The following is a 19,369-nucleotide window of genomic DNA, read 5'->3' on the forward strand; positions in this document are numbered from 1 at the left end:
TAAAAAAACATTCTGAGGAGAACTTTCAGGCTCAGAGCTGAGCCAGGCCCTCTCTCTACCTTTAATGTCTCAACGTGCTTTATGCAGGGAGCCTGCATTAAATAACGCAAGTCTTTAGGGTGTCCTAGGGTTACCCTGGAGAGCTGCTTCTGAGGAGTGGAGGCCCTGAGCCAGGAGAGAAGTAGGCAGGGCAAGGAAGCAAAGCAGACACCTCTGTATATTGAGCTTTTATTACAGCAGTTACATTGGTTAGATACAGAATTTTGAAGAAAGATACTTCTTCCTTACAGACCAGAGGCCACCATATCTTCATGGGCTTCATAGCAATAAAAAGAGATTGAATTTGTTAGCAATAAACACAGTTTTAAAAATTTACAAAGTAGTTGAATGGTTTTTAAAAATTCTCACATAATCATAACAATACTAACAGCAAATGCCTTAAATGATCTGTACTACATGCCAGGCCGTATATAGATGCTTTATAAAGGCTTTACCTAGTTTACCCCCATTTGTTCTCTTAGGCAAAGATTGTGTAACTAACTTGCCCAAAGTTACACAGCTCTCAAGTGGTAGAGGCAGAATTTGAACCTGGCAGCCCGGTTCCAGAATTCTCATGCTGGTCATACTTCCAATTTGCTGTATCAGATCAAGGAATTGTGTGTTTTTGGAGAAGTGTTACTGTGCTTTGGAGAAAAGCATTACTACTTTGAATTTATATTGAGTATTCCATATTTTAAAAAGCATTTCCTGCTGAAATTTAATTATGCTTTTATCCACAGGTTGATTTAGTAACAGGATTAGCCATAGAAGAAGCTTGTTATGCTCAGGTATGTAATGCAGCTACAAATTTAGTGAGGGTACCTCTTATAAATTATGTTTACCTTTTGTACAAGTCAAATGAATTATATATATCTCTGAGCAAGATTATGCTCATGCCTCTCCTAAAATCATACAAATAGGTTGAAATGAGTTGTTTTTGCTATTTGACTATTACCAGCTCTTATCACTGATTCTCTTCCATATAGGAATGTCTCTTGTCTGAATAAAGAACTATTAAGTTAGTACCATTCGTGCTGTAGCTATCTCTAGCTCATGTTGTATTTTATGGGTGTCAGTCTGAACCTTCACTCCAGTGTAGACAGGAGGGAGGAGGGCAGTAGGGTGAACGTGGGCCTGCTGTGGGACCATTCGTATTTGAGACTCATTGGTTCTGAGCCTTCCTCCTGCTCACTGAAAGTTCCCTAACAGTGTATACAGTTTTCTGTTTTACAGAAAAATTCATGTTTTACACGAATTAGTAGGACTTTGTGTAGAGGAACAAATCTCCCATTTTTCTTTCCTTCCTTGTTTTCTAAAAAAAGTAACTTCGTTTAGGGCATCCAAAGTAGCAAGAGAATTTTGTCCTACATTTTGTGAGAATTGGAAAGTACTTCAGCTCCCACTTAAGTACAGCAGTGTCATGAGTTAGGAGGGACGGCTAGAGTGCTCCCTGCGGCTGGTCTGTATGTATAAATTGCCACCTGTCGTTGATGAGCACATGCCATGAATGAAGTAAATTATGCACTTCTTACCAGTGGGCAGCCATAGACTCCAAAGAAAAAATTTAGAAGTATATTTGGCCATAAATCACACCATATGAAATGTAAAGGAACAGTGATGATGAGCATCCTGTCAGACCACAGTGGGATTAAACTAGAGATCAAAACAGAAGGATAGCTGGGAAATCACACCTATTAATGGTGGGATTAGTCTTTTTAATTCAGGTTAAGCAACGTATTTGTACATGACACATGTTTTCAAAGAGGATGGCTTAAGAGGAATTCAGTGTTTTTAAGCCAAAATTAGAATACAGCTCTCAAAATTTGTAGAAATCTATTGAAAGCACTGCTTAGAACAGCATTTTAGCACTGAATGCATATATGAGAGAAGAAAGACCTAAAGTCAATCATAAGTTTCCACTTTAAGAAAGTAGAAAAAGGGGCAGCCTGGGTGGCTCAGCGGTTTAGCGCCACCTTCAGCCCAGGGCATGACCCTGGAGACCCGGGATGGAGTCCCACATCAGGCTCCCTGTATGGAGCCTGCTTCTCCCTCTGCCTGTGTCTCTGCCTCTCTCTCTCTGTGTATCTCTCATGAATAAATAAATAAAATCTTTTTTTTAAAAAAAGGTAGAAAAAAGAAAGCAAATAGAATTCAAAGTCAGCAGTAGAAAAGGCAAAATAAGATTTAGAACAGAAACCAATGAAATTGGAAATAGAAAAAAAAAAAGAAAAAAACCAACAAAACAAAATAATTGACTCTGTAAAGATCTGTAAAGTTGACAGACTTCACAGGCTAACCAAAGAAAAGACAGGTAAAAATCACCAATATCAGTTATACAAGAAAGCCCCTCCCTAATGCTCCCAAGGACATTGAGAGAATGATAAACGGATACCATAAACAACTCTGCCCACAGATTTGATAACCTAGAAGAAATAGACTGATTCTTTGGAAGACACAACGTGCCAAAGGACACACAAGGACAAATAGATAATCTGGATAATCCTATGTCTGTTAAAGAAATTAAATAGATAATTAAAAAAAAAAAAAAGATAATAAACTTCCAAAATAGGAAGCACCAGACCCAGATGGTTTCTCTGGTGAATTCTACCAAACATTTAAGGAAGAAATTATATCAATTTTTAGTGATTTTTTCCAGAAAAGAGAAGCAAAGTGAACCCTTCCTAACTTATTCTGAGGCCACTATTACCCTGATACCAAAACCCAACATTTTAGGAAAGACCACAGACCATTATCTGTCATAAATGTAGATGTAAAAAAATTTTCAGCAGCAAAATATTAGCAAATCAAATCCAACAATGTATAAAAACAATTTCAATTGTTTGAAAATGTATAAAATGTAGGTATACAATATTTAAAGAGAACCAAATGGGATTGTTTTATAGATTTGCAAGCCAGGTTTAACACTCAGAAATCACTGTAAATCTATCACATCAACAGGTTAAACAGAAAAATCAGATGATCGTATCAGTAGATCTGGAAAAAGCATTTAACAAAATCCAATGCCCATTCATAATAAGAACTCAGCAAACTATGATTAAATGGACAATTCCTTACTTGATAAGAACTTCTATAAAAGAGCCCACAGCTAGCATCATACTTAATGACCAAGAACAAGGCAAGGACATCTCCTCTCATTTCTCTTTTTCAGCATCTGCTAGAAATCTTAGCTAATGTATGTAGTAAGACAAGAAAAAAGAAATAAAAGATTGGGAAAAAAGAACTAAAACTTCCCAGAAGACATGACTGTCCATGAAAATCCCAAAGTATCAACAACAAACAACCCACTAAGCAGCAATTAGAGCCAGATTGCATGATACAAGATTAATATGCCAGCAATGAAGAATTGGAATTTAAAATTAAAAGCATAACAGGATTTTCATTAGTACAAAAAAAATGTAGAATGCTTAAGTATAAATTAAAAAAAATACAAGACTTATAAGAGGAAAACTACAAAACTGGTGAAAGAAATCAAGATGTAAGTAAACGGACAGTTATACCATGTTCATGGATAGTAAGGCTCAATATTACTAAAGAGTCACTTCTTCTCAGTTTTACTTAGAGAATCAATACAACCCCAGTAAAAATCTCAGCATGTTACTTGATCTATATGGACAAACCAGTTCTGAAGTTCATATGGGAAGTTCAGAGACTTAGAATTAGCCAATCTAGCATTGAAGAACAAAGTTGGAAGATTGACACTACCCAACTCCAAGACTTATTGTAGAGCTACAGTAATTGAAACTGTGGAATGGACAGAAGAACAAACAAATGCATCAGTGGAACTGAATAGGGAACCCAGAAGTAGATTCATATAAAATAGTCATATAAGTAGACCCACAGAAAATAAAATGGTCCTTGACATAGAAGCAAAGGCAATTTGGTGGAGAAAAGATAGTCTTGAAAACAAGTAGTACAGAAGCATATGGGCATTCAGCGACAAAAAAGTGAACTTGGACACTGATGTTACACCCTTCATAAAAACTTAACTCTAGCTGGGCCACAGACCTAATGTAAAAATGAAAAACTATAAAACTTCTTGAAGATCACATAGAAAATGTCAGCATCCTTGGGTTTGGCGATGACTTCTTTAAGATATAACACCAAAAGTCTAATCTATGAAAGAAAAAAAAATGATGTTTCACTTCATTAAAATTAACAACTTCCACTCTGCAAAAGACATTGTGGGGAAGCCACAAGCTGGGAGAGGATCTTTGCAGTATGCATCTGATAAAGGATTTATGTCCAAAAAAGACCAGACACCTCACCAACATAGAAACACAGATGACAAGTAAGCATAGAAAAGATACTCCACATCATACATCATTAAGAAATGCAAACACAAACAAGATACCAATTTGCTCATTTCCTACAAAGCTAAGCATAATCTTAGCACGTGATCCAGCAGTTGTACTTCTGTGTATTTACCCAAATGTGTTGGAAACTTATGTCTACACAAAAATCTTCACATGGTTTTTTTAGCAACTCTATTCATATTTGCCAAACTTGGAAGCAACCAAGATGTATAGGTGAATGAATAAAATGAGGCACATACAAGGGAGGCACATTCAGTGATAAAAGGAAATGAGCTCTCCTGCCACAGAAAGACATGAAAGAACCTCCAGAGCATACTGCAAAGTGAAGGGGTTTCATCTAAAAAGTTATGTACTATAGGATTCTAACTATAACGCTAGTAGTGTATACAGTCAAAAACAGATTCTAGAAAAGGCAGCAGGGGACAGGATGAGTCAATGGAGCATAAAGGATGCTTAGGACAGGGAAGCTATTCCGTATGATTCTGTAGTAGTGGATAGATGACATTATACATTTGTCAAAATCAAATCCGTGATATATACAACACAGTGAGTCCCATGTGAACAGTGGGCTTGGGTAATAATTATTGATAATACTGATTTATCAGTTGTAACAAACATACTGCACTGATGCAAGATGTTAATAAGTGTGTGGGGGGGGATCTTGGGAGGTTCGAGGGGATCTATGGGAACTCTGAGCTTTCTGCTCAATTTTTTGTAAACCTAAAATTGTCTAAAAAAATAAAGTCTGTTGGTTTTTTAAAGTACATTTGAAATAGGGGGAAGAGTGTACTTGGAGTCAGAATGGTGAATTTGGTAAGAGAATTATTCAAATGATTAGATTTCAAAATTTTAGATCAGTTCTTCTTGCATAAGGTTTGTTAAAGTTTTGTAGTTGTTTTTACTTTTTGGCATAGGTAACATAATGTTTTGTTTCTCTAGACTATTCCAACAAAAGACAGACTTGAAGGTCTTCTTGCTTTTAAAGAGAAAAGACCCCCTCGCTATAAAGGAGAATAGAAGACACAGAAATCTTTCCAATGCCAGTGTAATAAATATACTTCTGGAAGTATCTTTCAGATCCACGTATGCCTCAGCACCTGGAATCCCAATAACCAAAGTGAAGAGCAAGTTCTCTGCATAGTGAATTGAGCATCTGGAGTGGACCCCTCTGTGTACTTTGTTCAAACGTGCATCACATCATATCCATTCAGATTTATAAAGCTAGTGTATACTGTCAAAAACAGATTCAAACTTACATACACATTTTTAAATATTTCCTGCATACGAGGCTTTCTGTTCTTAATTTTTTAATGTGAATAATTTATATATTGCACACTCTAGGAAATAATATTGATTGTATGTCTACTGTGCTGCGATAACGAAATAAAATTATTTCTATATACCAAAAATGTGAAGTTATACCAAATAAAGTTTCTAAGGGATCATACATACATACATATGTCCATATATACATACATCTCAAACTGAAGAAGGAACTGATAGATTCTCTGAGTGAAAATTACCAAATATAAATAAAATTGGTGAAAAGAAAACTTGGATATTTTTCTCTTACCCCATTCCCTTTGAACTAAGTAAATCATTGCATGTTGGATTTGAGGAGATACCCCCTTTGCATTGCCAGTTGTATCAGGTGACCTCCGTGGTCTTAGAATACAGTGTGAATGGTGGGAAATGAGCCCAGTCAGAGCCTGGGGCCCAAGGCCTCACGAGGCCAAGCGCAGGCCTGCTTGGAGGGGGTGTGCATGTAAGACCACCCAGCAGGTGGCCCGGCCCAGGGGTCTAACAGCTCGGGGTCGTGGATAAAGAGTAGAGTGGAGCCTGGAGTGTCTCCTGCTGCCAGCTTTTGCCCCTGGTTTCAGTAAGGACAGGAGGTGAACACGGCCACCCTGTCTCCCTGTTGTAACCCCTGGCCAGGCAAAGTGACTAGAAAGGAAGGGGCTCGGGGGCATGTCTGAGCTGATAGCCCCGCCTGGGAAGGGGACAGATATGAAGTGTGTGGGACACAGCGATAGGATCAGTGTGCAGTGGGGAGAACTTGATAGCTCTCTATCTGAACCGATCGAGCTAGCTTTATTTTGTATTTTATCAGACCATACCACCTTCTGAGGCTGTGTCCGGGGCTGAGTTTGGCAGCACTGGGGAAGCCCCACTTTTGTGAGACATGCTCCTCCTTGCTTGTAGACAGTGGGGGTGTCCGCTGCCTTCCCAACAGTACAGCATTGCTTTGTTGCCATGAAATGACACTCGGCTTGGGGGTGACTGCCTGTTGTGTGCATTCCCATGCTCAGTGCTGGAGCTTCCTTGCTCTTGGAAAGCGCACAGACTGAATTTTTAAAATCGTTGAAACTTTGAGGGTTGTTTTGTTGGTTGTTTTCTACTTTGGGAAATTGAGCTCTCCATTACATTTGAAACCCGTTACAAGAGATGAGCATGGATTTGCTGTCTGCTGATGCCCACTGTGCCCGGCGGCGGGGGGTGGGGGAGGGCAGAGGTGGCGTCGCCTTCTCAGCAGACCCTGCAGATTTATGGTCAGTGCGCAGCTGAGTGGCCTCTTGTGGATGCAGTTTATGAGAGTCCACGTCCGGCTCTGCTGATTGTATCTTAGTGAGGTGCACGCTTGGTTACCTGATAAAACTCGTGCCTTTTGTTTTGTGCAGGATAATTTGCAAGTAAAGTGCTGGCCCTTGTTTTCATAGCGCTTTAAAGATTTCAGAGCCATTTCGTTCTGTCTGCGACACATCCAAACGCCACATGATTTTCACCACATGGGAAATAATTATGTTAATGGGGAAAATATTAAGTGTGTGCTGAATGACTTCTCTCTTCTCACGGACGCAGTCTGTTGCTGATTGAGTGCCGGTGAATTTCCTGCAAGTTCTGATTAAGTCACTGGAGTGTGTCCAAAAGCAAAGACATCTTCCCATTGTGACTTGAGAGCATATGGACTTTTCTGTATTAGGACGAGGGGAAAGTATCTGCCCAGTTGTCTATGTAGACGTTGGCCTTTGCCGAGGTCTTTCCTTGGGCACAGCAGCCTTGCTGGGGTGGTCCTGACGCTGGACCTGTTCCTGTGGGTCCTCTGGGAGGGGGCTGCACCCGTGGGCAGAGCAGCTGCCCAAGTTGACCTCCTACATGCTGCACATTTGCACGTCTTCACACGGAAGCCACAGGAAGCTGATGCAAGCTGGCAACGCGGTGGTGATCCCCACGTGTCCCGATTACGTTGGAGAAGACCTGGAGGGAAGATGCTTAACCAAGCGCAGTTCCAGGTAAGGGGAAAAGCATTTCACATCATGTCAGAGCAGGGGACCTGCTGGTCCTGCAATACATAGCACTCGTTAATGTATAACTTCTCTGAAAGAAGGGCTCCAAGCCATAGCCGCTCAGACGAGAAGGGTGATAATTGCCTATAGAGAAAACTCAGATTGTCTTGAGTCATTTGTGTTATTTGGAGGATCATTTCAAGTTCATAGTGTGTTCAATAAAAAAAAAAAAAAGTAGATGGTTTGGGATGCCTGGGTGGCTCAGCGGTGGAGTGTCTACCTTCAGCTCAGGGTGGGGTCCCGGGGTCCTGGGATCGAGTTCCACCTCTGGCTCCCCACAGGAAGTTTGCTTCTCCCTCTGCCTGTGTCTCTGCCTCTCTCTGTGTGTCTCTCATGAATAAATAAAATCTTTTTTAAAAAAGATGTTTTTCCTTGGTCCTTTTTTTTAATCCCCCTCTCTTCTGTCAAAAACTTGGCTTGTCACTAAGGGTCACTTTCCTGGCCACACTCAGATGAGAACTCTCTAGGTGGACCCGAAACAGTAGGGTTTCACTCGCAGGTGTTGTGCTCAACGGCAGACACTTAGGTTTGTCGTGGGCTTGCCCCCCGCTGGCCCGGCCGTTGATCTTTTATCTCACTTGACCACAACTCTCTCCCTTCTGGTGGTAGGTCCTCTCATTGGTCTGATCTGGGGTCCAGAAATCCTGACAGGAAGGCACTCTAATATTTAATTATGCTGCTATTTCTTCATCACCCACCGAGTTAAATATTTAATGTTTGTGTCTGTCAGCATTATTGGGCTTTATCAAAACGGCGATGAAATTGTTTTCTTGTATCAAAGAATAATTGTACATTTGTAGCAAGCGAAAAAATAACAGCATTTTAAAGTTACCAGGTCAGAGAGCCACTTTTCTGCATAGGTGACACAGGCTACAGATTGTGTTTGGGGTGTTGTGGATTGAACCCTCTGCTCAAAAGACCTGTGGGTCTCAGGCCCTAAAAACCCACCATCCCCCATACCATCCTTTGGACTTTCAGAGTCCTTCGGGAGCCTTCCGAAATGCAGCTGCCCCTTAGAGGGAGGGCTCCCAGTCCTCAAGCACCTGGCGTGCAGCCTTCATTGTTCAGGTGATGCTCAAGGCCGTGTGAGAGCAGGGCACCTGATGGGGAGAATCGATGCCAAGGACAGCCCAAGACCCGTACCATGGGTGGTGGGGGCCAGCCCTCGTGGCACCTGCCCCCGCAGCGCCAGCCTAAGAACTCAAACTGGCAACACAGCTGACAGGACCAGTCATGCCCATACGGAATGTCTACAAGAAGGAGAAGGCCAGAGTCATCACAGAAGAGGAGAAGAACTTCAAGGCATTTGCCAGCCTCCGCATGGCCCGTGCCAATGCCCGGCTTTTTGGCATCTGGGCACAAAGGGCCAAGGAAGCTGCAGAACAGGATGTTGAAAAGAAAAAATGAGTCCTTCAGCAAGGTAGGAGGGTCAGTGCGCAGCTGAGTTGTTGCAAGTAAAGTGCTGGCCCTTGTCCTCAGCCAACTATTCCCTGGGGGGCTGCGCAAGGCAGCGCATCCATCCCCCCCCCTTTTTTGTCCCTTTTTAAATAGTACAGAAAACACTGTATTCTGCAGTCCGTTTTGGTTCAGGGGGACACTGACGAGATCACGGAAGGTATGGATGTGGATGCGATGAGAGACCTGGGGCTTGTACCGTGTGTGAGGCCCCAAACACCCCCGGCTGTTCCCACGCACTGTAGTGTGTGCTCCTCCCAGCGCCGCAAAAGGAGAGGCTCTGGCGCTTGGCGAGCAGTTACTGGTCACTGCCAACAGCCGAGCGACAGCCCGAGGCGGCTGGGGTGTGCGTGCTTGTGCATGCGTGTGTGTGTGAGCACGCACGTGTGTCCGCCCCTGCCTGATTGGGCCCATGGTGTCCTCGAGACTGGGGCTACTGAACCTGTGCCTATCGAACGGTCTGACGGCGCAGGCTGCCCGCCCAGCGCTGCCTCCCCGCACCGGGCCGCCTGCCCACGTCCAGTACTCAAAGGCCAGCGAATGGGTCTGTCGGCGGCTGGACCGTGGAGGCGTTGCGTTCCGAGCCCCGGTGTCTCATCCCTGCACCCTGGGGTCTGCAGGGCCACCCTGGCAGCCGCGAGCCATGCATCCCCTCCCATAACCAGCTACCAGAGTGTGAGTTTGAGGTCAGTGGTGCTACTGACTGAGGAAGGGAGCCCGTGTGGCTGAGAGCACCGTGCCCTGTGGGGCCGCACTGGGAGGCTTGCCTTCAGGCCCAGTTTGGTCGGAGATCCGCTCTGCTGCTCCGGGAAGCACACAGGAGTTCTTCGGCCAGATTTCTTCTGAAATCGGTGATGAGACCCACCCCAGGCTAAGCAGCTCACCCCTCTGAGCCTGTTTGAGCCCCTGTCAGGGAATCCGGCTGTGGCTCATGACCAGTTGCGAAGACGGAGGGGACACGTGCGTGCAGACGGGCTCTGTGGGCAGGAGAGCCGCCTTCCGCAGGGGTGGTGGTGCCGTGTTCACTTCGCCTGTCAGGGGGAAGGTGGCTCGGGTGTGTTCAGAAACTTGGCTTTGACCCCGGGAAAGGGGAGTGGGCAGCTGGGCGCTGTCTCAAGGCAGATCCGCATGTGGTGCTGGGGCCTGCCCCTGCCCCGGTGCCACTGCCACTGGCCGCCCTGCGCTGTCCACACACACACCCGAGGACAGTCAGTAGGGGAAGCCGCTGAGGCTGACGTGGAAGGTGGGCCGTCAGGGCAGGGCCTGGGCGCTGGTGGCCGGTCAGCGCAGGAACACGTCCCCGAACCCCCCGAACGGGGAGCCGTGGTTCAGAACCACGCTGGCCCCCAAGCAGCAGCCCCCGGGGGATCTCAAGCAAGTTGAGCCTCATGCCCAAATGCCATGTCCGCAGTACCGGCCCTGGCGGCCGGGGAGGGACGTTGCCCTGAGACGAGCAGCCCGTTCCCGGGCCCCAGTGGCTGTTGTGTGGCTGCCACAGAGGAGATGCCGGGGACTCCGGCCGCCCGGGAGCGGGGCAGGCTTCCCTGCAGGGACCGGGGTGCAGCCCTGATGCGCGGCCCGGAAGCCGCCCTGTGGCACGTTCCTCAGACGCCGTGAGCTCATTTCGCCGAGTGGGATTGACCGCGCTGACGGGGCAGTAGTGGGATCGCGCTGGCATCCCGTGGCAGCTCGCGGCTGGACGCCTGTCGCCGTGACGTCTACAGGCAGAGGATTCACAGGAATCTGAAGATGGGCAAGTGTACTCCCCTGACCTTTTCAAAAAGAGTCAGATCACTTTCACTTCCAGCCCTGGAGCCGAGCTGAATGAAACCTTTGTGCCCTTTACAGAAAGTGAAGAGCCGGTTGGCAGGCCCGAGAAGTTCAGCCTCTCTTGGATTGAGTCCCATTTCTCTTGAGTTGTCTATTAACACTTTCCTGAAACACACACTTTTTATGAAGCTTAGCACTCGCTCACAAGTGGCCCTAATTTGAGCATTTTCAAAATACAAGAGTTGGGTGACATAACATAGAAGACCGGAAGTGACAGCCCACATCTGACTTGGTGGCAGGATACCCGGGTTACCAGAGAGCTGTAGTTGCAGTGGTAGGTGGCCCCCCTGGATGCTGGCACAGCAGGGCAGGCCTGCACCCAACGTGAAAAGGTACTTTCTCCCTCTGGTCTTTGTGGGAGCGTGTGCGTGGCCTGTGACCATCAAACCACTATTTTTTTTTTTTTAAGATTTTATCTATTTATTCCCGAGAGACACAGGGAGAGGCAGAGACACGGGCAGAGGGAGAAGCAGGCTTCCTGCGGGGAGCCCGATGCAGGACTCGATCCCAGGACCCCAGGATCACAACCTGAGCCGAAGGCAGACACTCAACCACTGAGCCCCCCCAGGCATCCCTCAAACAACTCTTCTAAAATGACTGACAGTTTTACCCTGTCCACTGGCCTGTCCACTGTGCTGTCCTCCTGAGTCTAGGCAGAGCATGTGACCTCTCACACGTATTTAAACACATTTGCACATGTAGCTAGGAACATTTGTGTTGACTTTCCCATGAAACTCAACAAAACCAACATTTTTTTTTTATTGTATCTGGTTTCCCCCAGGGAGAAGCCAGTCTTGGAAAGTGAACATGAGGAAGAGGAGTGTCCTGGTGAAGGGAGCTGAGAGGAGAAGCTACGTCCTGGCCTGGGACAGGTCCTACCTCTCTTGCTCCGTGGCCTCCAGCAGATGCAGAATCAGGGCCACATCCATAAGGAAAAAGACCTCATCTTGTCTATTTGTCTCCCGTGAGAACAGTTCCCCAAAGCTGCTGGCACCTGGAGAAGTCATGTTTAGGATGCATTTTGAGGCTGTATTTCATGATGTTTGAATTGATTCTGAGTTTGCAGCCCCACCGTCAGAATTGAAGAAGACTTACCTTTGTGATTTTTGTGGATATTTTTGTTTTATTTATTTTTTTAATACATAATTTACATACCATAGAAGTTACCCGTTAAACTCTACAGTTCAGTGGTCTCAGCATATTCACAGAGCTGTACAGCCATGACCATCGTTTAATTCTACAATATTTTCATCAGCCCCAAAAGAAGCCCTGTAGTCATTAGCAGTCTCTCCCAATTGCTCCTTCCTACCAACTGCTGGCGACTACTAATCTACTTTCTATCTCTGAACTTGCCTGTTTTAGACATTTTGTGTAAATAGGTTTATATGATAGGTAACCTTTTATGGCCGGCTTTTTCCACTCACTGTAATGTTTTCAGGGTTCTCCATGGTATAGTATACATCAGCATCTTATCCTTTTTATGGCCGAAAATATTCCATTGTATGTACATACCCCGTTTATTTATCTATTCATCAGTTGGCCATCTTTTGGGTGGTTTCTACTTTGGGGCTCTTATAAATAATGCCGCTACGGACATGCACTTGCATGCACTTGCAGTATTTGTGTGGGTACATATACCATTTCACTCAGATGTTCACCCAGAAGTGGACTTACTGGGTCATACAACCACTTTATGTATAACTATTCGAGGAACTGCAAAACTGGTTTCCAAAGGGGATGCACCATTTTACAATCCCATCAGCAGCATACGAAGGTTCTAATTTCTCCACATCCTCACCAACACCTGCATTAACTCTTATTTTGATTATAGCTGTCCAGTAGTTGTGAAGTGGCACCTTACTGTGCTTTCAATTTGCATTTCCCTAATGACTAATGATGTTGAAGATCCTCACATACGCATGTCAGTCATTTGTATATCTTTTTGTTTTTTGTTTTTTTTGAAAAATACCCATTCAAACTCTTTAAGCCCATTTTTAATTGGGTTGCCATTTATTATTATTATTATTACTATTATTATTTATCGAGTTGTAACTCTTCCTTATATATTCTGGATACAAGTCATTCTGGTTATGAGTATCTTATTGGATATATGATTTATAAATCTTTTCTCCTGTGAGTTGTCTTTTCAGTTCTTTGATGGTGTCCCTTGAAGCACTAAAGTTTTAGATTTTGGTGAAGTTTATCCTTTTTTTCCATTGTTGATTGTGCTTTTAGTGTCATACCTAAGAAACCATTGCCTAACCCAAAGTGATAAAGATGTGTCTTTGTCCAAGTGTTCTATAGTTTCACTTTTACATTTAGATTTTTTATTCATTTTGGTTTATTTTTATATACGGTGAAAGGTATAATCAATTTATTTCTTTTTGCATGTTGATACAGTTGTCCCAGCACTGTTTATTGAAAAGACCATTCTTTCTTCTATTGTATTGTCTTGGTAACCTTGTCAAAATGGTTAATTTCTAAACTCTTAATTCTACTCCACTGTCTACCTTATGCCAGCATCTGTTGATTTGGTCATGCAGTGGTTATTTTTTATTCTTCCGATATGTTATTACATTAATTGATTCTCAGATGTTAGACCAACCTTGAATTCCTGGGATAAATTGCTTTGGTTGTGGTGTATAATTCTTTTTTTGCTGGCTGTGGCTTGCTAATATCACGTTCCAGATTTACAGGTTTGTATTTAAAAGGAATATTACTGTGTAGTTTCCTTTCTTGTGATATCTTTCTTTGATTTGGTATCAGGGTAATACTGATAATACTGATTTCATAGAATGATGTAGGAAGTGTTCCCTTCCTTTTTTTTTTTTTTTTTTTTTTTTTAAGAAAACAAGTCTGTGTAGGATTGGTGCAAATTCTATAATCATTTCATAAAATTTATCAGTAAAACCATTTGGACCTGGGCTTTTTTTGTGCTGGAAATATTCTGTTCATTCATTCTCATTTTACCTCTGTACAGATCTTCTATTTCTTCTTGAGTCAGTGTCAATACTTTGTTTCTTTTTAGGAATGTTAAGTTTCATCTTGGTTATGTAATTTCACATACAATTATTCAGTCCTTATTTCTATAAGATCAGCAGTACTTTTCCCCTCTTTCATTCCTGATTTTAGTATTTCAGGCTTCTCTCTTTTTTCATCGCCCATCCAGCTAGGTTTGCCTGTCTTGTTGCTTTTCAAAGAGTCAACTTTTCATTTTGTTGGGGTTTTTGTTCTCTTTTTCTGTCCTCTTTTTAATTTATTTCTATTCTAGTCTTTATTATTTCCTTCCCTCTACTTACTTTGTCTATAGTTTGCTCTTATTTTTCTAATTTATTGAGGTAGAATGTTAGGTTATTTGATTTGAGATCCTTTTAATATGGGCATTTACAACTATACATATCTCTATAAGTATGCTTTATTTGCATCCCATGAGTTCTGCTATGTTTGTGGAAAAGAGTTAACACAACAGGTCTGACTATTGTCCTTGTGAAGGACTGGCTGCAAGATTGGTCCCTTGCCTTATATTTGGGGAAGTTCCTGGTCCTTGGCCTTCATTTGGAAACTTATATTTGGGGACATTCTCACCATTTCCAGAATTGATTGAATTATGCCTGCACTAGACAAACAATATGGTTTATGCTCTCCTTTTTGGAATATGGAATTTGGTATCTGTCAGCAGAGTGTGCCTGCATGTCTAGCCCCAGCAGAAACCCTGGGCTCTGAGTCTCTGATAAGGTGTTGGCAGCATTTTATACATCCGGTTATACTTTGTCACTGGAGGAATTAAACTTGTGTGTAACTCCACCGGGAGAGGACCTTGGAAGCTTGCAACTGGTCTCCTCCAATATTTGCCTCTACACCTTTTCCTTTGCTGCTTTTGCTTGGTGTCCTTTTGATTATATACTATGTCATAGTCATAAATAGACTATATGCTTAGTACTCTGAGGCTTCCCAGTGAATTACCAAACGTGAAGGAGTTTTGGGGACCCAACGCATGTGGTTTTGTTTTCATTCATCTCAAAGAATTTTTAAATTTCTCTTGTGTTTTTTTTTTCTTTGTCCTTTTTGTCTTTTAGGATTGTGTTCCTTAATTTACACATATTTGTGACTATCCCAAATTTCCTTATATTATTGATTTTGAATTTAATTCCATTGTGGTTAGAAATGTACCTCAATCCCATCATTGTATAATTTCAGTCCTTGGCAAATTTTAATGAGAATTTATGACATGAAATAGAATCTGTCCTGGAGAAATCCCATGTGCATATGAGAAAAATACGTATTCCTCTTTTGCTGGATGCAGCGTTCTATTAGGTCTAGTTCATTTGTAGTCTTGTTTCATTCTTTTATTTCCTCATTGGTCTTCTACTTGTTCTATCCATTATTTAAAGTGAGATAGTGAAGTCTGAGACCACTATTGTTGAATTGTCTATTTCTCCCTTCAGTTCTGTCAGGTTTTGCTTCATGTATTTTGGGACTCTGTTGTTATTCATATGTATTCATTATTATTATGTCTTCTTGATGAATTAATCCTTTTGTCATTATAAAATGTGCTTCTTTGTCCATAGTAGCTGTTTTTATCTTAAAGTCTGTCTTGTCTGATATTAGTGTAGCCACTCCTGTTCTCTTGGTTGCTTTTTCATGATATATTTTGTCTATCCTTTTGTTTTCAACCTATTTACATTTTTTAATCTAAAGGGTATTTTTTGTAGACAGCATAAAGTTGGATCGTATTTTTATTTTATTTTATTAAAAAAATTTTTAAGGATTTATTTATTTATTCATGAGAGAGAGAGAGAGAGAGGCAGAGACATAGGCAGAGAGAGAAGCAGGTTCCTTGCAGGGAGCCCAATGTGGGACTCGATCCCTGGACCTGGGATCATACCCATAGGCAGAAGCTCAACTGCTGAGCCACCCAGGAGTCCCAGGATCATATTTTTAAATTAATTCTTCCCATTCTGCCTTTTGATTAGAGTGGTTGACCATTTACATTTAATGTAATTATTGATAAGGTAAGATTTACATCTGCCACTTCACTCTTTGTTTTCTGTGGCATGTCTCTTTTTCCCTCTCTTCCTGTATTACTGGTTTTCTGTGTTTAATAGGTATTTTCTAGTGTACCACTTTAATTTCCTTATCATCTCATTTGCTATATATTTGTTGACTTGCTTTCTTGGGAATCACAACTACCATCTTAACTTATAAAGTCTGTTTTGGATTAATACCAACTAATTCCAGTGGCACACGAAAACTTTGCTCCAGTGTGGTTTTGTACCTTTCCACTTCCTCTGTGCTATTGTCAGATAAATTAAATCCGTATGCATTATAAGTCCATGAGAACAGCTTTATAACTATTGTTTTGCACAGCTGTCTTTTAATTCTGATTAAAGGAAAATAACTTAATAAAAAACACGTTTATATTGTTTTGGGTTTTTCTTTCTTTCTTTTTTTTATGTGTGTGTTGTTATCTTTATCAGTACACTTAATTTTTTCTAGTGGATTTGAATTAATCCCTAGTGTCCCTTCATTTCAACCCAAAGGACTCCCTTTATAGAATGTATTGTAGAGAAGTAATGCTAGTGACAAATTCTCTGTTTTTTTTTTCTCTTAAAATGTCTCAATTTTTTCTTAATTTTTGAAGGACATTTTTGTTAGATATCTGCTTCTTTGTTGAGTCTTTTTATTTCAGCACTGTGAATGTGTCGTCTCACTGTCTTCTGGCCAGTGTGGTTTCTGATGAAAAATAGGCTGTTAATCTTTTGGGGGCTCTTTGTGAATGACAAATCATTTCTCTCTTGCTGCTTTCAAGATTCTTCAGATTTGGCTTTTGGCAGTTTATGATGTGTCTTGGTGTGGGTCTCTGTCTTCTTTCTGCTTAGATTTCACTGAGATTTTTGGATGTGTAGATCGTATCTTTTTTCAAATTTTGTAAGTCTTTGGCCATTACCTCTTTAGATACTCTTTCTAGTCCTTTCTCTCTTCTCCTTTCAGAACTCCCATTTTGCATATGTTAGTACACTGGATAGTATCCCACAGGCCTCTGAGGCCTTTGAACATTTTTTCCTCTGCTCTTCAGATTTGATGATTTCTATAGATATGTGTTCAAGTTTATTGATTCCTCTGCCACGTCAAATCTGCTCTTGATACTACTAGTGAAATTTTTTTGTTTTAGTTATTATATTTTTGACTTTAGAATTGGTCTTTGGATCTGTTTTGCAATTTTTTTTTTTACTAATATTTCTTGTTTGGTGAGACATTGTTCTCATGCTTTTCTTTAGTTTTTTGAAGATATTTAAAATAACTTAAAACCATTTCTTTTTTTTTTTTTTTAACCATTTCTAGTATATTCAATGCCTTGGTTTTTTCAGAAACAGTTTCTGTTGATTGCTTCTTTTCTTTGTATGGGGTCACGCTTGCTTGTTTCTTTACATGTCTTACAATATGTTGTTAAAAATGGGTATTTAAAATAATATACTATGTCAAAAAATAAATAATATAATACGGCAACTTTGGAAATTGTGTCCTTGTCTCTCCTCCCCCATATTTGTGGTTGCTGTTTGTTATGTTGCAGTTTGTTTGCGTATTGACTTATCTGACATAATTCTGTTCTTTGTTTCCTGTGGTCCCTGGAGTCTGTACTTAGTTTAGTGATCAGCTAATGATTCGGCTGGGATTCCTATAAATGCCTTGAAGCAGTAAGTCTCCAGGTCTTGCAGAGGGGCACTGTGTGCATGTTGGGGCATGCCTTAAATGCTTTGCCAGGTAATTGGGAACCTTGCTTTAGCCTTCACTTCCTTTCTGTGCAGAGCCTCAGGGTTGGCTAGGGATGAGAGTAAGGACGTTCTCAGGTCTTTCCTGAGGGTGCACACAGCCCTGCACATGCACACTGCCTTCTAGATTCCTAGGAACATGTCAGAGCATTTTACAGCCCTGAATGGATATCTCATTCCCCAGTTTCTCCTTTTAAGTTTTCTGGCCAGTTTCTTATTTGTCCCAGCTGCTGTCACTGCCTTAGGTAACTTTGATGCTAAACAGTTGCCACTGATTGTTCTCCACAAATACCCTATGGAAAAAACTATTTGCAGTGAAGGGGCTTCAAGTCAGATCTAATAAAAGCAAGGCCTATGACTTGGGGTTTTCCTCAGTAATTGATCTTCCAGAGAGCTGGCAGACAGGTCAGAAAATGACAGATTCCTAAGAAAAGAGCTTTGGGTAGGTTACAGCCACAATGGTGGTCAGGTCACGGCTACCCTGACCTTGAGGGCATTAGTTTTCAAGGAGTTAGGAAAAGCAGACTGGGTATTTGGCAAGTTAAAAATGCCACATAGCTTGATGTTCTTACTGAGATGCAGCCATTTTTCCGGAATAAGTGTTCATTAGGTTATTGCAAGCTTTTGGTTAATTTCCAGATCTTGTAAAAGTTGATCTTGAAAATTACTGCTTATATGGAGAAACAGATTTTTGGAGATTCTCATTGCACCATTCCTGCTTACATAATTCCCATGCAGACTATGCTAATGCAACCACGTGGATCATGGATGTTATTAATAAATAAGGTATTCAGAGTAGCCATCTGACTTCTGGTACACCAAAACTGATGTTTATTGAATAAACTGATATTTATTGAATAATAATATAATTATAATAGTATATTAATCATTAATACTAATACATATTAATTATTCATATTCATATTTATTGTTTCTGTTAATATAGCCTTAAATACTAAATATACTTTATTGCCCAAATGTTAATTTTTTTTGATTTTTTAAAAATTTGATTTATTCATGAGAGACACAGAGAGAGAGGCAGAGGCATAGAGGAAGAAGCAGGGTCCTCTCAGGGAACCCAGTGTGGGACTCAATCCTCGGACCTGGGATCACAACCTGAGCAAAAGGCAGATAGATGCTCAACCTCTGAGCCACCCAGGCATCCCCCAAATGTTGAATCTATTACAGTCAAAGAAGTGTAAGGTTTACTGTGGTGTTGTCTTTTAAACATGTGCTCTGAGGATAGGCCCAGGAAACAAAAAATTGCTGTTCCAGCTGTGGCTGCCCCTGCCTAGTCATGAGGTTGGCTTAGTCTGTGGAGGATTTGTGTTCACTCAACCACCAGTGGTGAAGCTAATAGCCATAAATCAGAGCCAATCAATACATAAATGCAGAATTCACGTAGTAAAAAAACCCAGGAGTTAATTATTGAAATCCTGGCATTTACGTGTTTTGTGTTTTAGGAGGAGTATAGTTTCCTTCTATGCTATTAAATTCATGTTCCACTGTTGGACATTAAAGCTATGATGACAAAACAGTTTATTAATTTGAACTTGTCAGATCTTGGACAGGATTTCAAGTACAGTAAGAGTTCACT

General features: G+C 41.7%; 1 protein-coding gene across 3 annotated transcripts in view; it reads left to right on the forward strand.

Annotated features, from left to right (window-relative positions):
• AUH (AU RNA binding methylglutaconyl-CoA hydratase) overlaps window positions 1–5,926 on the forward strand; it is a 159,664-nt gene extending 153,738 nt beyond the window's left edge. For 2 of the 3 annotated variants that reach the window (XM_041740480.1, XM_041740484.1), the window contains 2 exons: window positions 780–827; window positions 5,313–5,926. In XM_041740480.1, coding sequence (XP_041596414.1) covers window positions 780–827; window positions 5,313–5,390 — 126 coding nt within the window. In that variant the 3' untranslated portion in view covers window positions 5,391–5,926. The remainder of the gene's footprint in view (window positions 1–779; window positions 828–5,312) is intronic. The other variant, XR_005985607.1, reaches the window with a different exon arrangement.
• The last annotated feature ends 13,443 nt before the right edge of the window (window positions 5,927–19,369 follow it).

This window comes from Vulpes lagopus, chromosome 2 (assembly GCF_018345385.1).
Source record: "Vulpes lagopus strain Blue_001 chromosome 2, ASM1834538v1, whole genome shotgun sequence".
NCBI classification, from domain to species: domain Eukaryota; kingdom Metazoa; phylum Chordata; class Mammalia; order Carnivora; family Canidae; genus Vulpes; species Vulpes lagopus.